Source organism: Balaenoptera ricei, chromosome 17 (assembly GCF_028023285.1).
Source record: "Balaenoptera ricei isolate mBalRic1 chromosome 17, mBalRic1.hap2, whole genome shotgun sequence".
Lineage (NCBI taxonomy): Eukaryota > Metazoa > Chordata > Mammalia > Artiodactyla > Balaenopteridae > Balaenoptera > Balaenoptera ricei.
The window spans coordinates 25,443,964-25,464,812 of NC_082655.1; the positions used below are offsets into that span (position 1 = coordinate 25,443,964).

At 35.5% G+C, this 20,849-nt stretch overlaps 1 protein-coding gene across 1 annotated transcript in view; it reads left to right on the forward strand.

Annotated features, from left to right (window-relative positions):
* CSMD3 (CUB and Sushi multiple domains 3) overlaps positions 1-20,849 on the forward strand; it is a 1,171,706-nt gene that overhangs the window by 488,704 nt on the left and 662,153 nt on the right. Inside the window, 1 exon segment of the mRNA XM_059902305.1 lies at positions 12,195-12,319. Coding sequence (XP_059758288.1) covers positions 12,195-12,319 — 125 coding nt within the window.

Below are 20,849 nucleotides of genomic sequence, written 5' to 3' on the forward strand. Positions count from 1 at the left end.
CAGGATAGAAAGCCTAGAAATAAACCCATGCACCTATGGTCAACTACTCTACAACAAAGGAGGTAAGACTATACAATGGAGGAAAGACAATCTCTTCAATAAATGGTGCTGGGAAAACTGGACAGCTACATTTAAAAAACTGAAATTAGAACTTTAACACCATATACAAAATTAACTCACAGTGAATTAAAATCTAAATGTAAGACTGGATGGTATAAAACTCTTAGAGGAAAACATAGGCAGAGCACTGTTTGATATAAATTGCAGCTATATATTTTCCTAGCCATCTCCTAGAGTAATGGAAATAAAAACAAAAATAAATGAGACCTAATTAAACTCAAAATCTTTTGCACAGCAAAGGAAACCATAAACAAAACAAAAAGAGAACCCACAGAATGGGAGAAAATATTGGCAAATGATGTGACTGACAGGGGGTTAGTCTCCAAAATTTACAAACAGCTCATGCAGCTCAATATCAAAAAAACTAACAACCCAATCAAAAAATGGGCAGAAGACCTACACAGACATTTCTCCAAAGAAGACATACAGATGGCCAAGTTTCACATGAAAAGATGCTCAACATCACTAATTATTAGAGAAATGCAAATTAAAACTACAATGAGATATCAACTCTCACCAGTCAGAATGGCTACTATCAAACAATCTAGAAACAATAAATCCTGGAGAGGGTGTGGAGGAAAGGGAACTCTTCTACATTGTTGATGGGAATGTAAATTGGTACAGCCACTGTGGAGAACAGTATGGAGGTTCCTTAAGAAACTAAAAATAGAGCCAGCAATCCCACTCCTGGGCATATGTCTGGCAAAAAACATTGTTTGAAAATTTACATGCACTCCAGTGTTCATCACAGCGCTGTTTACAGTAGCCAAGACATGGAAGCCACCTAAATGTCCATTGACAGATGAATGAATAAAGAAGATATGGAACATATATACAATGGAATATCACTCAGCCATTAAAAAGAATGAACTAATGCCATTTGTAGCAACATGGATGGACCTGGAGATTATCATACTGAGTGAAGTAAGTCAGACAGAGAAAGTGAAATATCATATGGAATAGCTTATATACAGAATCATAAAAAAAAATATGTTACAAATGAACTTATTTACAAAACAGAAACATAATCACAGACTTAGAGAATGAGCTTATGCTTACTGGGGGGATGGGTGGTGGGAGGGATAGACTGGGAATTTGGGAATGACATGTACACACTACTATATTTAAAAGAGGTAACCAACAAGGACCTACTGTATAGCACAGGAAATGCTGTTCAATATTCTGTAATAACCTAAATGGGAAAAGAATTTGAAAAAGAATAAATACATGTACATGTGTAACTGAATCACTTTGCTGTACACCTGAAACTAGCAAAACATTGTTAATCAACTAGCCTCCAATATAAAATAAAAATTAAAAAAAAAATCTTTTAGTGTCACCATTAATGACAATAAAAACATAAATACAAAATTCACTATATCAGATCTGTCAGACTTTCTCATGCTGTATTTGAAACGTTACTCAGATTTAGTATTCTATAATTTTTTATAGAAAAAAAATCAGCTTTATTAAGTATTTTATTTACTTTTATTTTTTAAAAATGTATTATGATGGACATACTATGTGACTTGGACAAAGTAGAAAAAGGGATTATGACCCTAATTATGTAATATGAGATGCATGTATAGTAATGAAATGAAATGAGAATAAGAGAAAAAATAGGACATGAAACAAAAAGAGGTATTTGAGTAATGAGAAGGTTTTTAGTTTAAACAAAATAGATAACATGAGAGACAGACAGGAGATTTGGTGTAGGAAGAAGAAGGAAAAAGATCTAGCAACTCACTGATACACCAAATGTGGAAATAGAAGGAGAGAAGACTTAGCAGTGGCAGACTACGGGTGTCCAGGAACGCACGGTGGACTCAGCAGCGGTGAGTAGTTAGTTAGCTGTTGTGAGTCAGTGTCAGTTGCTTGGTGGCGGGGGCCACTGTCACCACGAAGGGTACTGGACAGCCGTCGAAAGTAGTCACCACAGCAGTGTGTGATCTCCTCAGGTATCTGACTAAATTGGAACTTATGCTGTATACATTTCTTTGTGGATTTGTCTGAAAACCTAAGACCCTACAGCCCTAGGTTAAGACTCTTGGATTAACATAATGGTGTTAGCAGAAGTCATGTTGCTGTGGACTGGAGAGTGAATTTGCCTGAGGGCAAAGACAAAAGGGAGGACACTATAGGGAAAAGAATATTTGAGGTCAATTCCTAAGGAAAGGAAAGGAAGCAGTGACATAATGCCTAGAGTTAGTGCCAGTTAAACTGTCTTCAAGATGGCTGAGGAGTAAGACGTGGAGATCACCTTCCTACAAATACATCAAAAATACATCTACATATGGAACAGCTCCTAGAAAACACCTACTGAATGATGGCAGAAGACATCAGACTTCCCAAAAGACTCTTGGTGCTCCAGCCGGGTGTCAGGCCTGACCCTCTGAGGTGGGAGAGCCAAGTTCAGGACATTGGTCCACCAGAGACCTCCCGCTCCCACGTAATATTGAACAACGAAAGCTCTCTCAGAGATCTCCATCTCAACGCTAAGGCCCAGCTCCAGTCAACGACCAGCAAGCTACAGTGCTGAACACCCTATACTAGACAACTAGCAAGACAGGAACACAACCCCACCCATTAGTAGGGAGGCTGCCTAAAATCATAATAAGTTCACAGGAACCCCCAAACACACCACTGGATGTGGTCCTGCCCACCAGAAAGAGAGGATCCATTCTTATCCACCAGAACACAGGCACCAGTCCCCTCCACCAGGAAGCCTACACAACACACTGAACCAACCTTACCCACTGGGGGCAGACATCAAAAAAAACGGGAACTACGAACCTGCAGCCTGCAGAAAGGAGACCCCAAACACAGTAAGTTAAGCAAAATGAGAAGACAGAGGAATACACAGCAGATGAAAGAGCAAGGTAAAAACCCACCAGACCAAACAAATGAAGAGGAAATAGGCAGTCTACCTGAAAAAGAATTCAGAGTAATGATAGTAAAGATGATCCAAAATCTTGGAAATAGAATGGAGAAAATACAAGAAATGTTTAACAAGGACCTAGAAGAACTAAAGAGCAAACAAACGATGACCAACACAATAAATGAAATTAAAAATTCTGTGGAAGGAATCAATAGCAGAATAACTGAGGCAGAAGAATGGATAAGTGATCTGGAAGATAAAATAATGGAAATAACTACTGCAGAGCAGAATAAAGAAAAAAGAAAGAAAAGAATTGAGGACAGTCTCAGAGACTTCTGGGACAACATTAAATGAACCAACATTCGAATTATAAGGGTCCCAGCAGAAGAAGAGAAAAAGAAAGGGACTGAGAAAATATTTGAAGAGATTATAGTTGAAAACTTCCCTAATATGGGTAAGGAAATTGTCAGTCAAGTCCAGGAAGCACAGAGAGTCCCATACAGGATAAATCCAAGGAGAAACATACCAAGACATATTAATCAAACTATTTAAAAATTAAATACAAAGAAAAAAATATTAACAGCTGCAAGGGAAAAACAACAAATAACATACAAGAGAATCCGCGTAAGGTTAACAGCTGATCTTTCAGCAGAAACTCTGCAAGCCAGAAGGGAGTGACAGGACATATTTAAAGTGATGAAAGAGAAAAATCTACAACCAAGATTACTCTATCCAGCAAGGACCTCATTCAGATTCGAAGGAGAAATTAAAACCTTTACTGACAAGCAGAAGTTAAGAGAATTCAGCACCACCAAACCAGGTTTACAACAAATGCTAAAAGAACTTTTCTAGGCAGGAAGCACAAGAGAAGGAAAGGACCTGCAATAACAAACCCAAGCCAATTAAGAAAATGGTAATTGGAACATGCATATTAATAACTACCTTAAATGTAAATGGATTAAATGCTCCACCCAAAAGACATAGACTGGTGAATGGATACAAAAACAAGACCTGTATATATGCTGTCTACAAGAGACCCACTTCAGACCTAGGGACACATACAGACTGAAACTGAGGGCATGGAAAAGATATTCCATGCAAATGGAAATCAAAAGAAAGCTGGAGTAGCAATTCTCATATCAGACAAAATAGACTTTAAAAGAAAGACTGTTACAAAAGACAAAGAAAGAAACTACATAATGATCAAGAGATCAATACAAGAAGAAGACATAACAATTGTAAATATTTATGCACCCAGCATAGGAGCACCTCAGTACTTAAGGAAAATGCGAACAGCCATAAAAGGGGAAATCGACAGTAACACAATAATAGTAAGGGACGTTAACACCCCACTCTCACGAATGGACAGATCATCCAAAATGAAAATAAGGAAACACAAGCTTTAAATGATACGTTAAAGGAGATGGACTTAATTGGTATTTATAGGACATTCCATCCAAAAACAACAGAATACACTTTCTTCTCAAGTGCTCATGGAACATTCTCCAGGATAGATCATATCTTGGGTCACAAATCAAACCTTGGTAAATTTAAGAAAATTGAAATCATATCAAGTATCTTTTCGAACCACAATGCTATGAGACTAGATATCAATTACAGGAAAAAATCTGTGAAAAATACAAACACATGGAGGCTAAACAATACACTACTAAATAACCAAGAGACCACTGATGAAATCAAAGAGGAAATCAAAAAATACCTAGAACCAACTGACAATGAAAACACAAGGACCCAAAACCTATGGGATGCAGCAAAAGCAGTTCTAAGAAGGAAGTTTATAGCAATACAGTTCTACCTCAAAAAACAAGAAACATCTGAAATAAATAACCTAACCTTACACCTAAAGCAATTAGAAGAAGAGCAAAAAAAAAGCTAAAGTTAACAAAAGGAAAGAAATCATAAATATCAGATCAGAAATAAATGAAAAAGAAATGAAGGAAACAATAAGACCAATAAAACTAAAAGCTTGTTCTTTGAGAAGATAAACAAAACTGATAAACCATTAGACAGACTCACCAAGAAAATAAGGGAGAAGCCTCAAATCAGTAGAATTAGAAATGAAAAAGGAGAAGTAACAACTGACACTGCAGAAATGCAAAGGATCATGACAGGTTGCTACAAGCAACTATATGCTAATAAAATGGACATCCTGGAAGAAATGGACAAATTCTTAGAAAAGCACAACCTCCTGAGACTGAACCAGGAAGAAATAGAAAATATAAACAGACCAATCAGAAGCACTGAAATAGAAACTGTGATTAAAAATCTTCCAACACACAAAAGCCCAGGACAAGATGGATTCACAGGTGAATTCTATCAAACATTAAGAGAAGAGCTAATGCCTGTCCTTCTCAAACTCTTCCAAAATATAGCAGAGGGCAGAACACTCCCAAACTCATTCTACATGGCCACCATCACCCTGATACCAAAACCAGACAAAAATGTCACAAAAAAAACTTCAGGCCAATATCACTGATGAACATAGATGCAAAAATCCTCAACAAAATACTAGCAAACAGAATCCAGCATCACATTAAAAAGATCATACACCATGATCAAGTGGGGTTTATCCCAGGAATGCAAGGATTCCTCAATGTATGCCAATAAATCAATGTGATATACCATATTAACAAATTGAAGGAGAAAAACCATATGATCATCTCAATAGATGCAGAAAAAGATTTCAAAAAAATTCAACACCCCTTTATGATAAAAAATCTCCAGAAAGTATGCATAGATGGAACTTACCTCAACATAAGAAAGGCCATATATGATAAACCCCCAGCAAACATCATTCTCAGTGGTGAAAAACTGAACCCATTTCCACTAAGATCAGGAACAAGACAATGTTGCCCACTCTCACCATTATTATTCAACATAGTTTTGGAAGTTTTAGCCACAGCAATCAAAGAAGAAAAAGAAATAAAAGGAATCCAAATGGGAAAAGAAGAAGTAAAATAGTCACTGTTTGCAGATGGCATGATACTATACATAGAGAATTCTAAAGAGGCTACCAGAAAACTACTAGAGCTAATCAATGAATTTGGTAAAGTAGCAGGATACAGAATTAATGCACAGAAATCTCTTGCATTCTTATACACTAATGATGAAAAATCTGAAAGAGAAATTAAGGAAACACTCCCATTTACCATTGCAACAAAAAGAATAAAATACCTAGGAATAAACCTACCTAAGGAGACAAAAGACCTGTATGCAGCAAACTGTAAGACACTGATGAAAGAAATTAAAGACGATACCAACAGATGGAGAGATATACCATGTTCTTGGATTGGAATAATCAACATTGTGAAAATGACTACTACCCAAAGCAATCTACAGATTCAGTGCAATCCCTATCAAACTACCAATGGCATTTTTCACAGAACTAGAACAAAAAAATTCACAATTTGTATGGAAACATAAAAGACTCCAAATATCCAAAGCAATCTTGAAAAAGAAAAACGGAGCTGGAAGAATCAGGCTCCCGGACTTCAGACTATATTACAAAGCTACAGTAATCAAGACAGTTTGGTACTGGCACAAAAACAGAAATATAGATCCATGGAACAGGAAAGCCCAGAGATAAACGCATGCACATGTGGTCACCTTACATTTGATAAAGGAGTCAATAATATACAATGGAGAAAAGAGAGCCTCTTCAAAAAGTGGTGCTGGGAAAACTGGACAACTACATGTAAAAGAATAGTTAGAACACTCCCTAACATCATACACAAAAATAAACTCAAAATGGATTAAAGACCTAAATGTAAAGCCAGACACTATAAAACTCTTAGAGGAATACATAGGCAGAACACTTTATGACATAAATCACAGCAAGATCCTTTTTGACCTACCTCCTAGAGAAATGGAAATAAAAATAAACAAATGGAACCTAATGAAACTTAAAAGCTTTTGCACAGCAAAGGAAACCATAAACAAGACAAAAAGACATCCCTCAGAATGGGAGAAAATATTTGAAAACAAAGCAACCGACAAGGGATTTATCTCCAAAATATACAGGCATCTCATGCTACTCAAAATCAAAAAAGACAAACAACCCAATCCAAACATGGGCAGAAGACCTAAATAGACATTTCTCCAAAGAAGATATACAGATTGCCAACAAACACTTGAAAGGATGCTCAACACCACTAATCATTAGAGAAATGCAAATCAAAACTACAATGAGGTATCACCTCACACCGGTCAGAATGGCCATCATCAAAAAATCTACAAACAATATATGTTGGAGAGGGTGTGGAGAAAAGGGAACCCTCTTGCACTGTTGTTGGGAATGTAAATTGTTACAACCACTATGGAGAACCGTATGGAGCTTCCTCAAAAAACTATAAATAGAACTACCATAGGACCCAGCAATCCCACTACTGGGCATATACCCTGAGCAAACCATAATTCAAAGAGTCATGTACCACAGTGTTCATTGCATCTCTATTTACAACAGCCAGGACATGGAAGCAACCTAAGTGTCCATCATCGGATGAATGGATAAAGAAGATATGGCACATATATACAATGGAATATTACTCAGCCATAAGAAGGAACAAAATTGTACCTTTTGCAGAGATGTGAATGGACCTCGAGACTGTTATACAGTGTGAAGTATGTCAGAAAAAGAACAACAAACATCGTATATTAATGCATATATTTGGAATCTAGAAAAATGGTGCAGATGAACCTATTTGAAAGCAGAAATAGAGACACAGACATAAAGAACAAACGTATGGACCCTGAGGGGGGAAAGGATTGGTGGGATGAATTGGGAAATTGGGATTGACATATACTATGTATAAAACATATAACTAAGAGAACCTACTGTATAGCACAGGGAATTCTACTCAGTGCTCTGTGGTGACCTAAATGGGAAGGAAATCCAAAAAGGAGGGGATATATGTATATGTATAACTGATTCACTTTGCTGTACAGCAGAAACTAACACAGCATCATAAAGCAACTATACTCCAATAAAAAAAATTAAATGTGTTCAATCATTTATTTTGAAATGTTCTATCAGATTGAATAGCCTACTAAACCAGAAGGTTTTATTCAGCTAGGCAGGACAGATGTCTCTTCAGTGGTGACAAAGTAATTACAGTGGGTAGAGCGTGTATTCCTTTATGGTCACTTCAGTAATTACTGCACACTTTCCTAGAAATACATAGTCTTAATGAAACTTAGTTATAAGTTTTCTTTAATTTCTACTCAAATATTAAAGCATTCATAAAATGAAAACATGGTGTGTTTGTTAAAAATACTCATTTCCTGGATATTATTGACCTTGGATTCTGCTGAAGAGACTGCTTATTTTATTGATTTCTGCTTTCTTTGTGTTGTTTTGTACTTTTATATATTTGGTCTAGAATATGTTAAAGTGTAGCTGTGATCCTGGATGAAGGTGCTTGCAGATGCCCAAAAAGAGTCTTTCCTTCAACAGTGGGGAATAAATTAATGGCTTTCACAACTATTTGTATGACTGAGAGAAATAATTGAGTGTCCTATATGTGTTTGCCATGGTATACTTTATAAATAATATTTCATTTCATAATCATGACTGATGAGAAAGCTGAGGCTTAGAGAGATTGTTATTTTCACAAGGCCATAAAGCTGGAAAAGGGAAGAGTTAGTATTTGAAAGATCTGACTCTGCAGTTTAAACTGTTAACGGCAACTGTAAACTACTTTCCCCAGTGTATTAATTGGAGAAAACGTTGTTGGGATTGTTAATCTTTTGGGGAGGGTGGGAAAGGTATAAACTTCAGAGACCATTGCTGCCAGTTTTTGGTATAGATGTAGTAGCAAAGCACTTAGGTGATTATTACAAATTGCCTGTCTATAGTTTTCTATAATCAAAAGAAACAAGCTTAAACACTTGTTACTTAAACAAAATGCAATTTATTACCTTTAGTAAGAAGAGCCTGGTTAAACTAGAATATTATAATCATCTGTGATAAATTCCCTTGATGGAATCATTAGTTCATTAAGTTCTATGGACCAGGCTTCTGTGGGCCAGATTTTATACTAAGGTCTCTTTTTTAATGTTTTACCATCGTGAGTGTCTAACCACTAACTCCCTAGTACAGATCACCATCGCATCATCTCCCTGAGAGCTATGTTTACTGCAACAGCTTGTTATCAAACTCCCTGCTTCTGCCTTTTCCTTCTTTAAGTTTATTCTTCAACTAGCAGATGATATCACTTTATAACATAAAATAACATAATGTCATTCCTTGGGTTCACAGTCCTATAATAACTGCCCAATTCTCTCAGAGTAAAAGTTAAAATTCTTACTATGGTGTACAAATTTATAAATGATCTGCCCTCAATCTCTTCCTTCTTCCTTAACTTAATTTCATACCCCTGTCCTCTTCATTTGTGTGCTCTAATCACATTACTTTCTGGAACACAACAAATGTGTCAGATGTAGGAGTTTAGTACACGTGAATTGTAAGCAATTTAAATAGCCCTGAGAGAGTATCTTACCCAAGAATAGTTTTGTCCAATTATAGGGATATGATATCTCTGGACTTGGCCATTTTAGACAATAAATCTGCATTAAAATACACATTTCACTTTATTATATGTACAATAAAAGCATGTGCTTGCTCTCAAAAAATATGTATTTAACAATTTACTGTATACTAGGATATGTTTGACAGTTTGGAAAAACAAAATACATAAGTGTGTGAAGTTTTTCTGGTGAGATGAGTGACACAATAAGTAGACAGTGCATCAGATAGTGTATAGGAAACAACATGGAAGAAGATTATGGATTAGGATTAGCTGTTTTGTAGAGAATAGTCAAGGAGGACCTTATAGATACAATGAATGAAAATCAGAAGTGAGACTATGACAGATATGGACTCCTAGAGGAATAATTTTCCAAACTGACATAAAAGCAAATGTAAAGATCCTGAGGCAAGTTTATGCTTAATAATTTCAAGCCAGAGCAAGGAAGCCAGTGTGGCTAAAGAACAGAGATTGAGAGAGAAAATGGTAATAAATGAGTTATGAAACTTAACGTGGGAAGATGACATAGACCATCTGTAAGGTCATTGCCTTTACTCAGAGTGAAATGGGGAAGTATTAAAAGATTTGACACAAAAGAAAGGCACAATTTGAGCTAACTTCTAGAAAGATTGCCATGTACACTATTGAAAATGGATTGCAGAGAGTCAAGAACAGGAACAGGCAACCTATAACACAGCAAAGAGGACTATTGTCATTAACATAAATGAGAAATTATGGAGGCTCAGATCACTGTAAGGGTGAGAAAGCTAGGTTCTTGATTTTGAAAGTATTGCTCACAGGAGCTGCTCAATGGGGTGAATGTGAAAAGTAAGAAGAAAAAGAGTCAGGAATGACTCTGAGATTTTTAGCCTTCATCTAGGATAGTGTTTCCATTTACTGAGACGATGAAGTAAGAAAGGCAGAGAATTGACCATTAGGTAAACTTGGAAGGCTGCTCAGGCTAATAACATGGTCTGTTACTTGGTTATAGGGGTGTTTAATTCATGATAATTCACTGATCTCTGCATCTTGTTTTGTACTCTTTTCTGAATGTGTTTTATATTTAAAATAAAACCACTTTTTAAAAAGAAAGAATGAGAGGAAAAAAATGGCTCCAGAGGAAAGTAGATCCTAACACCTAGAGATTTTTACCTATACTAAAACTTTCTTTTCTTTGCTATTCTGCCTCTTAGTTCAGGTCTTTTGTCATCTTTAGCCTAGACCAGAGGTTAGCTAGCTTTTTCTATAAACGTTTAGATAGTAAATATTTTATACTTTGTAAGCCAAAGAGTCTCCATTGCAGCTACTCAGCTCTGACATTGTAGCATGAAAATAGCCATAGACAATGTGTCAATGAAGGAGTGTGGCTGTGTCCCAATAAAACTTTATTTATGGACATTGAAATCTGAATTTAATAAATTTTTACATTTCATTGAATATTATTCTTTTTGTGATATTTGTTTCACATGTTTGAAAGAGTAAAGACCATTTTTAGCCCCTAGACTGTATAAAAAAACAGGCAGTAGAGCAGATTTAGCCTGCAGGACAGACATAGTTGCCAACCCTTGACCTAAACTACTTGATTTATTGTTTTACTGGCCTCCCTTTCTCTAATTAATCTTCCTTTTACACTGTCCACCATACTGTTCCAGAGATATCTTTTAACAACACAAATGTGATGATGCAGTCCCCCTGCATGACAAGTTCAGGAAGCTGAACAGGAGCTGTTCAGGCACTGGCTGAGTGAGAGGGTGCAGGTAATGTTCTCCAGGCAGAGGTGGCAGGGAGAACAGTGCAGACAGAAAACAGCATGGCATGCACAAAAACTGTCAGCTGCTAGAGGTGCTGATGACATGTGGCATTGCATTAGAGATGAGATGGAGAAACTGGCAGGGACTTAACTGCTGGAAGGCTTTTTATGCAACATTAAGAAAATAGAATTTTTTTTCTTTTTACTGGTGAGTTACTGTTTAAGGATTTTAGGGGAAAAAAAATGCATGGTCAGTTTTTTTTTTTTAATTTCAGAAAAAAAGATCCATTACCCTTAGCAATTAGGATTTTTAAAAAATGATAATTTTAGTAACTTCTCTTTCAGTGGAAAGGGAAGCAAAATCCAAATTGCAATAAGTTAAATAAGAAATGGTGGGTGAAGTTTATCTAAAAAACAATCAGCACAATTTTGCAGCCCTAACTGTATATGTGTGTCTGTGGATGGACATACACGTGTCCAAGTAAATACACATATAAATACCTGCTAGAGAAGTACTATAATGTGGTATGAACACAAGCACTGGGATTCAAGTCAGAAAGTCCACTTTTTGCTTCACATTTACCACCTACTTAAGATGGGAAGTTTAGTCAATTATTTAACCTTGGCTTCTACAACTAATAACAAGATAATTAAACTTGATGAGAGCTTTTTGCAATTCCTACGAATACCTGCATGTTATTGATTTATAGTAGATTCTTGTTTGTGATTTTTATTATATATTTGTACAAGTCATATTTTCATATTTTGGTTTCTAAAAAGAACAATCTTTTTTGTCACTGTGGAACATTTTTGACCTATTGGATATTGCCAGTAGAACCGGAGCCTAACCATTATGGTATATTCTTCTAATACTGTTTTTTAATCCTTTGCTCAATTTTAGCCTTGGATCAACTGTGCAGTTCTCTTGTGATGAAGATTATGTCCTGCAGGGTGCTAAGAGCATCACCTGTCAACGGATAGCTGAAGTCTTTGCTGCTTGGAGTGATCACAGGCCTGTATGTAAAGGTAAAGAAAAGTCTTTAAAATAAAAATGCTCTCTTAACACATTTTAATAGTTTGAACTTCATTCCACTGAGTATAAATTTCAATTGAAACTTTGAGCTGTAATGCAGGAAACACTTAGCTCATGTATTTAAGAATATTTATTGAAAATCTGTAATATGCAAACCACTGTGTCAGATTCCCAAGGAGTTCCCAATCTAATAATCATATAGCAACAAATTGGAACCTTAAAATATGTAATACAGGGCAGTGGTAACTTTGTTGGCCTTTTTTTTTTAATCATGAATTACCATGTATAGTCATTGATGTGGATATAAATTTTTTTAAACCATAATTGCACCTCCACTTGTATGATTTGCCATTTGAATTGCTTATGTGTCCAATAGTAGTGATGTTGGTGCCAGTGGAGGTGGAGCACTTGTTCTATAATTAGTTAATTTAAACTAAGACAAATCATTGAGTGCTCTGGCTTTTCATATTACCAGTAATTGCAGATAAGATTTACTTCCACCACCTTCCTACAAATTAAATATTTTCATATAAATTAAATGAGGCCTCTTTATTCTAAACTTTATGTAGCTATATTTGAGAATGAACACCTCACTCTGGCTTACTGGCTCTCTTGTTGCTTGTTTGTTGCTGTTGTTGTTGTTATTTTTAATAATGACATATCTGCATATTTCAGTGTCTTAGTACTCAAAATTCCGTTAGCTCTTCATCTCCCTCAGGGAACATTTTCACTGAGTTGCCACACTCTGTATAGTCCTCTCAGACAGATTCTGGTGAATAGAGAAGGGATAGGTTTGAGAGCTCTCATAAAGGGAAAAAGACAAAGTATTTGACAACTAGTTGGATATGGAAGGAGAAAGTGACAAGAAGGAGTCAAAGTTGATATTCAACTCTATATGAGACTAGAAAAATGTTACCCTGTTAATAAGTATAAAAAAACTGAAAATAATGGAATTGTGGAGGAGATTTTATCATAGGCTTAATTTTGTAGGCACTTAGTATGTGTCAGGCATTGTGCTAACTACTACATATACTTTGACTCATTTAAATCCTCAAAACAAACCAATGGAGGCATTATTATCTCCATTTTAGAAATGAGTATTGTAAGACACAGAGAGATCCAGTCACTCACCCAAGCTCAAATGTCTGTAAAATGACAAAGCCCTTAAGAAAGACTATTCATAGTTTGGGGAGAGAAGCAAGATTTCAGAGCATTAAAGAAGGAATAGAAAATAAGAAAATGGCAGCAAATAGGTATATTCCACTCACTTGACAATGGCAACCCAGAGTGAGAAGAACAGAGAGCCGAGATTTTTCTCAGGTTCAAGTAAAGCTTTCATGTCACAGGTAGATGTTTATTCATTACCTTTCTCATTATCAAAGACTTACAGAAAACGGTACTGATGAACCTAAGTGGCAGGGCAGGAATAAAGATGCAGATGTAGAGAACGGACTTGAGGACACAGTGGGGGAAGGGGAAGCTGGGACGAAGTGAGAGAGTAGCATTGACATATATACACTACCAAATGTCAAAAAGATGGCTAGTGGGCAGCTGCTGCATTGAACAGGGAGATCACCTCGATGCTTTGTGATGACCCTAGAGGGTGGGAGAGAGGCTCAAGAAGGAGGGCATATGGGGATATATGTATACATATAGCTGATTCACTTTGTTATACAGCAGAAACTAACACAAAATTGTAAAGTAGTTATACTCCAATAAAGATGTTAAAAAATAAAATAAAATTCATAGTCACAATTGAAGAAAAAAAGGTTTACAAAATGCCATATAGTGCAATAGCATTAAAAAAAAAAAAAACAGTGAAATAGGGATAATGAGAAAATAAGGTAAAACAGTTACATGATCCTAAACAAAAGCTTATGTACAAGTTGGTAAAAAACTTTTAAAAAAATTTTTATTGAAATATAGCTGATTTACAATGTTGTTTTACTTTCAGTTGTAAAGTGATTCAGTTATGCATATAAATATATAAATATATATTATTTTTTACATTATCTTCTATTATTCATTCTTAACAAGATATTGAGTATAGATTCCTGTTCAATACAGTAGATCCTTGTTGGTTATCTATCTTATATATAGTAGTATGTATATTTTAATCCCAAACTCCTAAGTTATCTCTCTCTCCCTCTCCCCTTATGGTAACCATAAGTTTGCTTTCTATGTCTGTGAGTCTGTTTTGTAAATAAGATCATTTGTATCCTTTTTTTTAGATTCCACATATAAGTGATATCATATGATATTTGTCTTTGTCTGATTTACTTAGTATGAAAATCTCTAGGTTCATCCATGGTCCTGCAAATGGCATTATTTCATTCCTTTTATGGCTGAGTAATATTCCATTGCGTATCATCTTCTTTATCCATTCATCTGTCGATAGACACTTAGGTTGCTTCCACGTCTTGGCTATTGTAAATAGCGCTGCTCTGAACATTGGGTTGCATGTATCTTTTCAAATTATGTTCTTCTCCTGATATAGGCCCAGGAGTGGAATTGCAGGTTCATATGGCAACTTTTAATTTTTTAAGGAAATGCCATACTGTTCTCCGCAGTGGCTGTACCAGTTTACATCCCCACCAACAGTGTAGGAGGGTTCCTTTTTCCATTCTGACCGGTGTGAGGTGATACCTCATTGTAGTTTTGATTTACATTTCTCTAATAATTAGTGATGTTGAGCTTCTTTTCATGTGCCTGTTGGCCATCTGTATGTCTTCTTTGGAGAAATGTCTATTTAGTTCTGCCCATTTTTTTTTTTTTTTTTTTTTTAAACATCTTTATTGAAGTATAATTGCCTTACAATAGTGTGTTAGCTTCTGCTTTATAACAAAGTGAATCAGTTATACATATACAATATGTTCCCATTTCTCTTCCCTCTTGCATCTCCCTCCCTCCCACCCTCCCCATCCCACCCCTCTAGGTGGTCACAAAGCACCGAGCTGATCTCCCTGTGCTATAGTTCTGCCCATTTTTTGATTGGGTTGTTTGTTTTTTTGATATTGAGCTGTATGAGCTGTTTGTATATTTTGGAGATTAATCCCTTGTCGGTTGCATCATTTGCAAATGTCGTCTCCCATTCTGTAGGTTGTCTTTTTGTTTTGTTTATGTTTTCCTTTGTTGTGCAAAAGCTTTTAAGTTTTAAGTAAAAAAACTTTTAAGAATGGCTTACATGTTAAATATGACAGCTGCCAAACAAATTTAAAAAACATAAGTTTACACGAAAACCATTGTCTATGAAATATGACAATGACAAAACAAAAGCAAACTTTTTCCTGGCTTTAAGATATGAAGTATCTTGCATTGTTTTTTATAAAGTGGACACTGAGTAATAAATATCGTGGGAGTTACTCTCATCAATGTCCGGGCAATGAATAGAACAGTAAACTGTTTAAAGTTGATTTCTTATGATATCCTCCACTCAAGACAAATTATAGATATAAGGGACAAAATTGAAAATCATGGCTTCAAAATGGTGGCATCCACATATCCTGCTTCAGTTTTACATAAATTATATGTGTGCATTTTTTATGGCAAGAGAGAATGGGAAGATAGAGGATAGAGTCAAGAAAAGGAGATTAATGCAGAAACAAAGTCTCACATAAAAAGAGAAGTTATAGCCAGATCATGGAATTTAAGGTTTACATAAAATGAGATTGAGGCTATAAACCATCTTTTTTCATTCAAGACTCTCATTTCAATAAAAAGAATGAATCATATTTATTATGATTGTAAATTGTTCAAAGGCAAAACTAATGTTATATTATTTTGTTATTTTTCATAAACCCTGTAGCACAAAGAACAGCTCTGTGTTGACAAGTCTCAAGAAATATTTGTTGAATATTACTGTATGATTATTTTCTTTGATTCTAAGATAGATGATTAAAATACGTATATGTAAACATATACATATATATAGAGAGAGATATGCATATATATTTCATTCAATGGTCATCAGTCATTAGTTGGGAGGTATAAAATTTTAATGTTCAAGATTCATATATTATTATTTTATCTTATCTCTGCAGATATTAATCATTTATACACAAATTTCTTTGCTCATTGCATGCAGGGCACATGTGTGTGTGGTTTATAAAAATTTGCTAGTAGAAATTACTGGCTGTGGTGTTGGAAACAGTAATGGAGGTAAAATGCTGAAATTGTAATTGAAGTTTTAAAGTGACTATCCACTGTGAGTCTGAACAAAGAATAGTTTTCATGTCTCATGGGTGCTTGGACAGAATAAATATGCTTTTTTCTAGACAGCAGCATAAATAGCAGTATCAGTGCACTGCACCTTTGAGAGGTCATTAATATAGCTGCTGTCTATGTACTGCATGGTTGAACAATCAAGAAATGGTGATTTTTAAGGGACTGAAAGTTCACACAAACAGCAAATTATAAATTAAAAGAAAAAGAACAATTCAGAAATTAATATTAATGGATTTTACACAAACTCAGACAATAATTTTTTTTCCCTAAATGGGTTTTTTATATGAGATATTTGACAGTTTACCATTACGGATACAATTATTCCTTTGTTGGAAATGCAGTAGATATCCCAAAGCTAGAGCTTATGCAAATAAGCAGATTTATGCACATGAATGGTATATAGAAAGTTTCAGACGTTCATGTTGTTCAAAGAAGCAGCATTTATTTGAGAATTGATAATTTGTTAACTAGGAAACATTTAAGAAAGTGAATCTTGATAGATTGGACAAAAATTTTTTTGACTAATTTTCAGTCAGTATTTATTTAGCCCCAAGAAACGAATGTTTCTGTCTGTTAAGGCACAATGGCATGAGCCATTCATGGGAGTAATGGAAGAGGTGATTAAGGCAAGATTAGAAAAGAAGGCCAGAGACTTCCCTGGCGGTCCAGTGGTTAAGACTTTGCCTTCCAGTGCAAGGGGTGTGGGTTCAATCCCTGGTTGGGGGAGCTAAGATCCCACATGTCTGGTGGCTGAAAAACCAAAACATAAAACAGAAGCAATATTGTCACAAATTCAATAAAGACTTTCAAAATAGTACACATCAAAAAAAAAAAAAATCTTAGAAAAGAAGGCCAAAGAAAAGCAAAAATTTTGGAAAGTGGGGTAATCATCAGTCATCCAGTTATTTGTTTATTCACTTATTAACATACTGATTAACTTATTTTGGATTCCACAAGCATTAATGAATATTAGTAGGTATGCTAGATTAAACACTATATGAGATCCATAGTATGTAATGGTTTTTATTATTTTGTATTGATTTACAAGGTATAAATACAAAACTAAGTAATACATAGTAGACTGTTTTGTTTACAAGAGAGGTACAATCCTCTGCAAAATTCAGATGAGGAAGATTATTTCCATGTTTGGAGATGGTCAGGCATTGAGATGGAGGAAGTAACATAAGGGCAGAACTTGGAGATTATTTTCTATTTCAACAGAGGAACTTTGAGCCCCACCCCCTGACCTCTGGGGAAAAGAGAGGGGCTGAAGATTAAATCAATCATCTATAGCCAGTGATTTAGTTAATCATGCATATGTAATGAAGCCCCCATAAAACCCCAAAAGGATAGGGTTCAGAGAACTTCTGAGTTGGTGAACACTTGGAGATTTGAGGAGAGTAGTGTGCCTGGAGAGTGTATGAAAGTTCCAAGCCCTCTCCCCATGCCTTGCCTTGTGCATTTATTCTGTCTAGCTGTTCCTGAGTTATATCTTTTTATAATAAATTAGTAATCTAGTAAGTAACATGTTTCTCTGAGTTCTGTGAGCTGCTCTAGCAAATTAATCAAACCCCAAAAGGGGATGGTCTTTGGAATCTCTGATTTATAGCCAATCAGAAGTACAAGTAACAAACATGGTCTTGCGACTGGCATCTGAAGTCCAAGGAGAAGGTTGTGGGAACCTCCAGTTTGTAACCGATTGGTCAGTAGCATAGACAACAACCTGGCTTGAGACTGGCATCTAAAGTGGAGGGGGACGGGGGTTGGGGGCAGTCCTATAGACTGAATCCTAACCTGTGGAATCTGATGCTACCTGCAGGTAGGTAGATAGTGTCAGAATTGAGTTGACTTGTAGGACACCAGCCTGGTGTCCAACACCAAGAATTGCTTGGTGTTGTGGGGGAGGCTCCAGCCCCCCCCAAGACACGTTGGAATTGGGTCCAGGAATCTATTTAGTTATGTCATTCCTCCTTTGAAGTGTCTCTGGGAGTACTGCTAAACCGCCACTACCACTGTCACCATTCTGTAGTTCCAGTACTGCATCTGTCTAATTTCTTTTCATTTGGACTACAATTTATCACACATATTGCTGACATTCTACTCCCATCAAAATCTCACTCTTATTTTACCTGAAGAATGTTCAAAGGCCCCATGTTGTTTCTTAATTTCATACTGTAAACCAGTGAAATGAAATAGACAAGAATATGAATTCAGGTATCAGACTATGCCAGTTTAAATTCCTGACCTTCTACTTAAGTAATCTGCCGTCTTTATAATTAGCAAATTTCTTATCTGTAAAAGGAGTGTTATTATATATCAGTGCCTACTTCATAGGGAGTTAAGGATTTGTATGAGGATGGAATGAGGTAATCCATATAAAAGCGTTTAGTATATGGGCTGAAACACTAGCATTTATATGGATAGAGGTGCTGCTGGTTGTGGTGCTGCTGCTAATAATTGTTAACTCATCTGATTGCCAAAATCATTCATGATTTATCTCCACCCAGTTGTTTCTCTAACTCTTACCAAATGTATATACCAGCATCTCAGTACTGAACAGAATCACAGCCCTGATTTTTGTATATGTCTGACTTATCCTAAATGAAAACATACCTATTAACCACATTCTGCCCACTTTTCAAATTCTTACTCAACTTTCGTCTCCTCGAAAAATTCTTTTCTGTTTCAGTGATCCTTTACCCCCACTTCTTTAACATTATTTCACATTTACTGTCTTTACCACACAATTTAGCATTTAAATCTGTTCTTTTTGTTAGTGGTTCCTAATCATTTCATGGGCAGTAGACTTGCTCCTTCAACCAAAACCACCTCAGAAAGAACAAAATAATCAACACTTGTAAAATGCTTGAATTTTCAATAGGTCTATTTTGGCTGTTGCCAAGAAGACAGTTACCAATGTGTCTATTTATATATTGCCTTTAATTAAACAGAAGGATCATAATGAAGCTCAATTCTTTTCTTCGTATACAAAGTAAAAAATGAGTATACAGTTTATATGATAGATAATTGCTGGCCAAACTAAGAGCTATGACCCTCATTAAACAGTATTTATTTATTCTTATAGTTTTCAAAGTTCTTTTACAGATGTTATAAGCTCCTACTCATATTTTATTCTTCTTCACAATGTTTAGCCCAGTGACCATTATGCCCATATTATTGTGCACATAATAGTTGCTAAATAAACATTTTGAATAAATATTGTAGGGAGATTTAATTAATTAAAATAAACAGTTTAAGAAGATAGTAGTGTGCTGACTGTAATCAGAGGAAGTTGCCCTGGTCGAAGACTTCCTGTTGTGCAAAGGCAATTAGGAAATTTTGCTCAAGAGCAAACCAGAAAGAGCCTGCTGAAATTTATCAACCAGAAACACATATAGCAGGTATTTTCCTGTAGTTGTTATTGATGCCTTCTTACTTTCATGGAATAATGTTACAGATGAGATGATGCATAATAAGGATGATATTAGCAATTAATAGAGTGACATATGGTGAAGTAGACAGATGGTCTAAATATGGATATTTATCATACATTCCTTTGTCTTGATGGTCATTTTTTTTCTAAAAACAGTACTTTGATATTTATTATATAATTTTGATAAGCAAATAAATTTTACTGGGCTCTAACAATGAGCATATTTGAATGATAAAATGACATTTCATGTTATTTGATAGATATGAATAGTGAGGCATTTATGTGTTATCATTTAAAATTTAAAACTACCTAAACAATTAGAAAGTTTGCATTTCTATGGTGTCCTTCCAACAATTGTTCAGAAATACATTCCACACATCTTGCCTATCTCAAAAATTTTTAGAAAAATATGAAAATAGTTAACAAATAAATGATTCCATTTAGGCATATGGGGGGATGTCTCCGCAGATATATGTGAGAACCTTCTATTTCTATTCTACTTGAATTCATCCAATACATCCAAATCCTTTTTCATTCTGGAAAGTACCACATGTGATGATTCTAAGAATAGCAAGCAAATATTGAATATTTAATATGAATCAGGTGCTATACTAATATTTCTCTCTGTACTAGCTCCTTTATCCTCATACTAATCTGTCATGGTGGTGGTAAATTTAATTCCCTCTTGATTGATGAGAAAACAGATGAGTCTCAGAGAGGTTTAGAGTGCTTAACCTTGCAGCTAAAAAGTAGAAGGACTGAATTTCAAACCCCAGTCTTCCTCACTTCAGAGCCTGTGTTATTTATCACTATGTAATGCAGTGCTGTGGTGCTATCTAGATCTATAAATCTGGCTAAAAGCCATG